Raw genomic sequence first — 9,050 nt, 5'->3', positions numbered from 1 at the left:
GGGTGGGGCTGCTTGAGGGGCGGGGAAAGGCTGGAAAGGCTGGGAAGAGGAGGAGGAGGAAGATGAGGGAAAGGGAAAGGGAAAGGGAAAGGGAAAGGGAAAGGGAAAGGGAAAGGGAAAGGGAAAGGGAAAGGGAAAGGGAAAGGGAAAGGAGGGGAGGGGAGGGGAGGGGAGGGGAGGGGAGGGGAGGGGAGGGGAGGGGAGGGGAGGGGAGGGGAGGGGAGGGGAGGGGAGGGGAGGGGAGGGGAGGGAAGGGAAGGGAAGGGAAGGGAAGGGAAGGGAAGGGAAGGGAAGGGAAGGGAAGGGAAGGGAAGGGAAGGGAAGGGAAGGGAAGGGAAGGGAAGGGAAGGGAAGGGAAGGGAAGGGAAGGGAAGGGAAGGGAAGGGAAGGGAAGGGAAGGGAAGGGAAGGGAAGGGAAGGAAAGGAAAGGAAAGGAAAGGAAAGGAAAGGAAAGGAAAGGAAAGGAAAGGAAAGGAAAGGAAAGGAAAGGAAAGGAAAGGAAAGGAAAGGAAAGGAAAGGAAAGGAAAGGAAAGGAAAGGAAAGGAAAGGAAAGGAAAGGAAAGGAAAGGAAAGGAAAGGAAAGGAAAGGAAAGGAAAGGAAAGGAAAGGAAAGGAAAGGAAAGGGGGAAAGGAAAGGAAAAAGGGAAAGGAAAGAGAGAAAGGAAAATGACCCCATGGCTGTGTACTGGTTTGCACTGGGACGACTGGAGCCAGCTGTGAAAATGTCCATGTAAATAAAGCCCAGTTGTCCATCTGGAATTCAGAGGGGCTGGAAATGGCGTTAATAAAGAGAATTACAACCAAAAGTGAGGCTGAAACAGATGGAATTTGTGGGTTTGCTGAGCAAGGGGGAGAGGAACCTCTGGGAGGGGAAGGACCCGGCGCTGCCATGGCACTGGAACATACTGGGAGCACTGGGAGCTGTGTGGGGGCACGGGAGGGCTCAGGAGTGGGATCTGCATCCCTGGGAATGAGCACTGCCCATCCCATGGGGTGGGATCTGCATGCCTGGGGGATTCGGGATGTCCATCCCTGGAGATTTGGAATGTCCATCTCAGGGGACTCGGGATGCCCATCCCTGTAGGATTCGGGATGTCCATCCTGAGGGATTTGGGATATCCACCCCTGGGGGTTTCGGAATGTCCATCCCTGGAAGGTTTGGGATGTCCATCCTGGAGATTTGGGATGTCCATCCCTGGAAGGTCTGGGATGTCCATCCTTGGGGAAGTGCACCCAGCTGAGCACCCCAGGCCATTCCCGCTCCAGCCGCCCCTGGAAGTGCATCCCGGGGGGATGAGTGGGGCCTGGAGCTGCGGCCGCGGGGCCGCGGGGCTCCGGCTGCCCGAGCACCGCTGCTCCGGTGGGCTCGCACTGCCCTCCAGTGGGCACAGCCGGCGCTTCCAGGTGTCCCCTGCCACCCCTGGCTGTCCCCTGCCACCCCCCTGGTGTCCCCTGGCACCTCCCGGGTGTCCCCTGTCAGCCCAGGCTGTGCCCCCTCCCCAGCCCGGGGTGCTCTAAGCTGGGGGGGTCTCAGCTCTGCCAGGGGTGGGGTAAAGTCCGGCTGGGGGATTTGGGGCGTCCCCTCCTCCTCTCCCCCACCGCCGCTCACTGCAGGTTCCTCTTCTTGGCCACCCTGAGGGCCACGTTGTCATAGTCACTGTCCCCGAGCCACTCCTTGCCCTGCAGCAGGAAGGGCCTCTTGGGGACGGCGTAGTCGTCGCGCTGGGCGTTGTAGGGACAGCCGAGCCCGGGGGGCTCCTCGGGGGCCGCCTGCAGCCTCCAGGCCTCCCCCTTCACCTCCTCGGGCTCGTCGTACAGCGAGAGCCCCGAGAGCCCCTCGGGCTCGTCATAGATGTGCTCGGGTTTGGGGGCCGTGGGGCGGCCGGGGGGCTGCTGACCCCCCCCTGCATCCCTGGGGACGCTGGGGGGCTCGGGGAGCCCCTCCTGGGCACAGCCCAGGCCGCCGAACTGGCGCGCCAGGAAGGCCTTGGCCATGGTGTCGAAGGGGACGGCGTACTCGGACTCCACCCTGGCCCCGTCCGGCCGCCGGCCCTTGTCGGGCGGGCGCAGCGAATCGTGCGGCTCCGCGTAGGGACAATCCCCACCCCGCGACGGCTGCGACGGCCCCGAGCCCTCCCCAGCCCCGGGGGGCACCACCAACCTGCCCTTGGCCCCTTTCCCCTCCCCTTTGGGCACCTTGGCCTCCCCGGGGGGACACTTGGGCTCCTCGTGGCCCTGTGCCCAGCTGGGCGTCCTGGCGTGGTCCAGCAGCCGCGGGGCTTCATCCACGGGACCCCCCCGGCCCTTCTGGACCTCGATGGCCGCCTCGATGGCCTGGAAGATCTCGTTGCCCTGCCTGGTGTCGAACTCGAAGTTGCCCTCTCCGGACGCGCAGCGCCGGCCGGCCTCGAAGGAGAAGGTGACCTGTGGAGGGCATGAGGCAAAGTGGAAATTTCCCAGGGTAGAAATCCATTTTGGTTTAGGTGAAATGTACATCTTTGAGTTGAGTCTGTGGTTGGAAAACATGGCTATTTAGCCTGACTGCAGAACCTAGGCTTAGAGAAACTGCTTCAGGGAAGGGCAGAGATAAGGGGGAGGAGACAAAAAGTGATAAAGAGAGACAGAGACTGCTGTGAGAGCAAGTCAACCTGACCTAGGAATTCTTTCTGATAAAGAAGAACTAGCACGAAATTCGTAAAAATGAATATGTATGAACCTATTGTGACATTGTGTGCATATGTATTTGAGAGGGGGATAAAAAGGGACCTGAAGTTCCCAGAGGCACGCATGTCATTTTAGGGGAACGCTTCCCACAATAAACATACTGGCTTTACAACTGTCACAAAGTGGTGGAGTTTTGATTATTGTTGCAGTGGGATGTAATAGCCTGGTTCAGCTCTCCCAGTTCTTTTCCCAGGTGTGCCAATACCCTCTCCCTTCCCCTCCCCTTGCCTCCTGCTGAGCGCTGTCCGTCACTCTCGGTGTGCCAGCAAGGGCATCGTGTGATTGGCACAGTTCAAAAGATGCCTCTCAGCCCTGGGGGACATTGGGCATCCAGGTGGCATTTGTCCCCTGAGAGTCCTCCCCTCCCACCTGGTTGGTGAGACCCCTACCCCTTCCCTCCCCCTCTCCCCGGGCTTAAAAGACACAGCAACCACGGGGTTCAACTGTTCTGTTGGAGCTGTTGCTGCATTCAGGGCTCTGTGTTCCAGGAATAAAGCTCTGGATCAAAACCCTCCAGCAGGACCCATCTCCTTTTCCTTCACTTCTCCTAAAGCCTTTCCACCAGAGGTAAACCTGAGCTCCTGCTTGCCTGGACTTGTCCCAAGTGCCAGCCAAAGGTGTCTCTGAGGTGAAACCACCACAGCTGCCGCCCTTGGTCAAGCAGCAAGGGTCAGACGAGCCCAGGCACGTTCCACCCGGTAATATTGGGACTTATCCCAGTAGATTATCTCCACAAAACAGGCAGGGTCAGTCCCCACAGTGCCCAGGCCATGCCCAGCCCAGCCCTGGTGCCACACACTGACCTTGTCGCGGCCGAAGCGGCGCAGGAAGCGGTAGGGCCAGCTGGAGAGCAGCTCCTGGCTCTGAGGGTGCCACAGCTCCAGCGCCTCCTCGCCCGCCCGCAGGATGCAGCGGCCCCGGAGCCGGCAGCGCTGCGATGATGGCGTCACCCTCACTGTCACCTCAAACGCCTGCTCCAGGCCGGCTGGGGATGGACACGGCGTTGGACACGGGTCCCACACCACAGAGGGGCTGGAGTGACCCCCAGGCCAGAGCCCCGGACACAGCTGGTGCTGGACACGTGTCCCACCCAGCAGAGTGACCCCCAAACTGGGACAGATAGGTCCAGGCCAGCTGGGGATGGACAGGGTGGACACTGGACATGTGTCCCACCCCAGAGAGGGGCTGTGAGTGACCCCCAAACATGGACAGACGGGTCCAGGCCAGCTGGGATGGCCAGGGTGGACACTGGACACATGTCCCACCCTGCAGAAGGGCCGTGGATGACCCCTCCAGCCAGGCCAGCAGTGTCCGGCTGATAAGGGCTGGCCAGGCTGACCACTGCTGATAGCACAGCCCAGCCGGCCCCACAAACAGGAAGAGGCTTTTGGGGGAGGAGATTTCCCCACCCCACCCCACACAGCCCCAGCCCCGCTCCCACCTTTGCCCCGCGAGCTGTACAGGGAATTTTCCTCCATGGAGAATTCGCCCTCCGTGCTCTCCTTGGTTGCTCCCGGCTCCTCACGGCTCCTCTGCCCCGGGGCAAGAGCGGCAGGTGAGGGATCCCATCCATCCCTGTGCATCCCATCCATCCCTGTGCATCCCATCCATCCCTGTGCATCCCATCCAACCCAGTGGATCCCATCCATCCCTGTGCATCCCATCCATCCCTGTGCATCCCATCCAATCCAGTGGATCCCATCCAACCCAGTGGATCCCATCCATCCCTGTGCATCCCATCCATCCCTCTGCATCCCATCCATGATGGCAGATCCCATCCATCCCAGTGGATCCCCTCCATCCTGGTGGATCCTAGCCATCCTGGCAGATCCCACCCACCCTGGTGGATCCTATCCATTCTATCAGATCCCATCCATCCCAGTGGATCCCATCCATCCCAGTGCATCCCACCCATCCCAGCGGATCCCATCCACCCCAGTGGATCCCATCCATCCTGGTGGATCCCATCCATCCTGGTGCATCCCTTCCATCCCAGCAGATCCCACCCACCCTGGTGCATCCCAGCCACCCTGGTGGATCCCACCCATAGTGGCAGATTCCACCCACCCTGGTGGATCCCACCTACCCGCATGGATCCCATCCATCCCAGTGGATCCCCTCCACCCTGGCGGATCCCATCCATTCTATCAGATCCCATCCATCCCGGTGGATCCCCTCCACCCTGGCAGATCCCACCCATCCCAGCGTATCCCACCCATCCCAGCGGATCCCTTCCACCCCAGCAGATCCCACCCACCCCAGTGTATCCCTCCAAACTCAGTGGAACCCACCCACCCCAGCGGATCCCACCCACCCCGGTGGATCCCCCGTTCCCCAGCCGCTCTCAGACACGTACCGGGAACGCCAGCTCGCAGAGCCGCTGGATCCATTCGGCCGCCTCGGCGCCGTCGGCAGCCAGCAGGAACCGGCGCTCCGTGGTCTCCAGCAGGAAGGGGACGGTGTCCTTGGGGCAGGAGGCGTCGCCGCCCGCCTCGGCCACGTGCACGCAGTCGCTGAGCCGGACCAGGCGCCGGCCGCCCTCCGCCCTGCGCGGCCGCTCGGGGCCCTCCTGCAGCTCCAGGCGCGCCGTGGAGCGCGAGCTCTCCCGGTACAGCACGGCCCAGAACTTCTTCCACTTCTGCTGGGGGACAGCCGGGGTGTCTGCCTTCCCAAAGGGTTCTGCCTTCCATGGGGTTCTACCTGCCATGGGGTTCTACCTTTTCTGGGGTTCTACCTTCCCAAAAGGGTTCGACCTTCCCTGGGGTTCTACCTCCCATGGGGTTCTACCTTCCATGGGGTTCTACCTTCCATGGGGTTCTACCTTCCCAAAAGGGTTCGACCTTCCCTGGGGTTTGACCTTCCATGAGGTTCTACCTCCCATGGGGTTCTGCCTTCCCAAAAGGGCTGGACTTTCGCTGGGGTTCTACATTCCATGGGGTTTTTACCTTCCCAAAAGGTTTCTGCCTCCCATGGGGTTCTACCTTTCCAAAAGTGTTTGACCTTCCCTGGGGTTCGACCTTCCATGGGGTTCTACCTTCTCAAAAGGGTGCAACCCTCCCTGGGGTATTTACTTTCCCAAAAGGGTTCAACCTTCCCAGAGGTTTTTACCTTCCCCAGAGGGTTTAACCTTCCATGGGGTTCTACTTTCCATGGGGTTTTTACCTTCCCAAAAGGGTTTGACCTTCCATGGGGTTCTAGCTTCCATGGGGTTCGACCTTCCCTGGGGTTTTTACTTTCCCCAAAGTTTTTACTTTTCCCAGCATTTTCACCACTCCAGGAGGTTTTGCCTTTCCAGGATTTTTTACCTCTCCAGGAATTTTTTACTTTCCCAGGGGTTTTTACCTCTCTAGGAATTTTTACCTTCACAAGAGTTTTATCCTTCCAAGATATTTTATCTTTCCAGGAGTTTTTACCTTTCCTGAAGGGTTTTACTTTTCCAGGGTTTTTTACCTTCCTGGGAGTTTTCACCTTTCCAAGAACTTTTACCTTCCCAGGAATTTTCACTTTTCCAGAGGTTTTTACTTTCCCAGGAGTTTTTACCTTTTCAGGAGTTTTTACCTTCCCAGGATTTTTACTTTTCCAGTAATTTTTACCTCCCCAGGAATTCTTACCTTTCCAGAAGGGTTTTACCTTTCCAGAAAGGTTTTACCTTCCCAGGAGTTTTTATCTCCTTGGGACCATGCTTAGCATCACCTAAGGCAGGACAAGGGTGCAAAACCCTGCAGGGTCTGACTGAAGATGGGGGTGACATAAATTGGGATTTAAATCCCTGGATAAATCCTTGACACTCAGCAAAGCCTTTCTAGCACCCCAGTCTCACCCACCCCACAAGCCTTGAACAACTTCCAGCTCCTTTTTCCTCCCATTTTCCCTAAAAAAACCCAAATTTTCATCTCTCAGGCCCTGCCCCAAAAGCAGCAGCAGCAGTTCCGGGCTCAGGGAGCGCGGGTGGCCCCAGGGCAGAGGGGAAGTGGGGGCAGGGGAAGCAGCCCCAAAACCTCCCCGGCAGCTCTGGGTCCCACAGCTCCCTTTTCCTGGGATGGGGTTTGGGGATCCCCACCCTTCCTGTCGGGTGAATCCCCTGGGATTGGGCTCTGTGGGGAGAGAGAGAAGGGAGAGGGGCAGGAGAGGCCCCTCAGCTCCTTCCCTCAGCTCCTTCCTCAGCTCCTTCCCCCTCGCAGCCATTGCCCAACCCCAGCCTTTATCGGCAGCGGAAGCCGCGCGGCTTTGGGGCCTGCAGCCATCACCTCCCCACTGTCCCCAAATGCAGCTTTGGGGCCTGCAACTGTCACTGTCCCCAAACCCGGCTTTGGGGCCTGCAACTGTCACTGTCCCCAAATGCAGCTTTGGGGCCTGCAGCTGTCACTGTCCCTAAATGAGGTTTTGGGGCCTGCAGCCGTCACTGTCCCCAAATGCAGCTTTGGGGCCTGCACCCGTCACTGTCCCTAAATGAGGTTTTGGGGCCTGCAGCTGTCATTGTCCCCAAACCCGGCTTTGGGGCCTGCAGCCGTCACTGTCCCCAAATGTGGCTTTGGGGCCTGCAGCCATCACCTCCCCACTGGAACTGTCCTCAAACGCAGTTTTGGGGCCTGCAACTGTCACTGTCCCCAAACCCGGCTTTGGGACCTGCAGCCGTCACTGTACCCAAATGCAGCTTTGGGGCCTGCAGCCATCACTGTCCCTAAATGAGGTTTTGGGGCCTGCAGCCGTCACTGTCCCTAAATGAGGTTTTGGGGCCTGCAGCCGTCACTGTCCCTAAATGAGGCTTTGGTGGTCACATCTGTCACCCCTTAGCTCTGCAGAGCCTCTTTTAGGGGGTCTACACAAAGTGTCCCCAGCAGCTCCTGTCCCCTCATGGTGGCTGAGGGACAGCTGAGCATCAACAGGTGGGGTCACCCCATTCCCAGGGGATTCACCCCATTGCTGTGGGATTCACTGATTCCCACAGGATTCACCCCACTCCTACGGGATTCACCCCATTGCTGTGGGATTCACTGATTCCCACAGGATTCACCCCACTCCTACGGGATTCACCCCATTGCTGTGGGATTCACCTGATTACCACAGGATTCACCCCACTCCCATGGGATTCACCCCATTCCCAGGGGATTCACCCCATTCCCAGGGGATTCACCCCATTCCCAGGGGATTCACTCCATTCCTGTAGGATTCACCCCATTCCCAGGGGATTCACTCCATTCCTGTAGGATTCACCCCATTCCCAGGGGATTCACCCCATTCCTGTAGGATTCACCCCATTCCCAGGGGATTCACTCCATTCCTGTAGGATTCACCCCATTCCCATGGGATCCCCGCCTCCAGGCCCCCGACCCCGCTGACCTTGCCGAAGGTTTGCTGCAGCTGCAGGTACAGCCAGCCCTGCTTCACCACCGCCTCCTCCATGGCCAGTGTCCGTGTGTCCGGCCTGTCCCGAGTGTCCCTGAGTGTCCCTGAGTGTCCCGAGTGTCCAGCCTGTCCTCAAGTGTCCGGCGTGTTCCAAGTGTCCTGAGTGTCCTCAAATGTCCAATGTGTCCTGGGTGTCCCTGAGTATCTGGAATGTCCAGAGTGTGCTGAGGGTCCCGAAGTGTCTGGAGTGTCCCAAGTGTCCCAAGTGTCCCCAAGTGTCCAGCGTGTCCCGAGTGTCCGCAGTGTCCGGCCTGTCTCAAGTATCTGCAGTGCCCACAGTGCCCGCAGCGTCCCAGGGGTCACAAGTGTCCCCGAGTGTCTGGTTTATCCAGAATGTCCAGAGTGCCTGGAGTGTCCCAAGTGTTCCCGAGTGTCCTCAGTGTCCCAGGGGTCCTGGGGGTCCTGGGGGCCGTGTCCCCACGGTGTCACCAGGGCGGGCTCCGCCCGTGCCGCGCTCAGCCCGGGCTCTGCTGCTTCCTGCGCTCGGCGACTTCCTGTGGGTCCCCACGGGGACACGGGGGTGGCGCTGGGGACACGGGGGAGTGGCACAGCACACACATGGATGGGTGTGACACTGGGGACACGGGGGAGTCTAACCTAACCCTAACCCTAACCCTAACCCTAACCCTAACCCTAACCCACAGCCAGACAGGTGGGCAGGGCACTGTGGGTGTGGCACTGGGGACACATGGGTGTGGCACTGGGGGTGTGCCACTGTGGGTGTGACACTGGGGACACATGGGTGTGCCACTGTGGGTGTGGCACTGTGGGTGTGCCACTGGGGACACACGGGTGTGGCACTGCCCACAAGTGGACACATGGGTGTGGCAATGTGGGTGTGCCACTGGGGACACGCCCCTGTGCCACCCTGTGATGTTGACAGGCACTGGGAGCAGAGGTGGAGGACACCGGACACTGG

At 59.5% G+C, this 9,050-nt stretch overlaps 1 protein-coding gene across 1 annotated transcript; it reads right to left on the bottom strand.

Moving 5' to 3' along the window:
- Positions 1–1,486: 1,486 nt before the first annotated feature.
- DOK2 (docking protein 2) lies at positions 1,487–8,535 on the bottom strand. The gene is made up of 5 exons (XM_054517525.1): positions 8,066–8,535; positions 5,082–5,363; positions 4,167–4,257; positions 3,529–3,710; positions 1,487–2,425 (listed from the first exon to the last, which is right to left on the bottom strand). The coding sequence occupies exons 1-5, from the start codon at positions 8,126–8,128 to the stop codon at positions 1,607–1,609; spliced, it is 1,437 nt and encodes a 478-aa protein (XP_054373500.1). The 5' UTR covers positions 8,129–8,535; the 3' UTR covers positions 1,487–1,606.
- Between the last annotated feature and the right edge of the window lie 515 nt (positions 8,536–9,050).

Source organism: Molothrus ater, chromosome 28, assembly GCF_012460135.2.
Source record: "Molothrus ater isolate BHLD 08-10-18 breed brown headed cowbird chromosome 28, BPBGC_Mater_1.1, whole genome shotgun sequence".
Classification (NCBI taxonomy): Eukaryota; Metazoa; Chordata; class Aves; order Passeriformes; family Icteridae; genus Molothrus; species Molothrus ater.
Note: the sequence above shows the minus strand (reverse complement) of the source record. Positions and strands in the feature narration are given on the sequence as shown.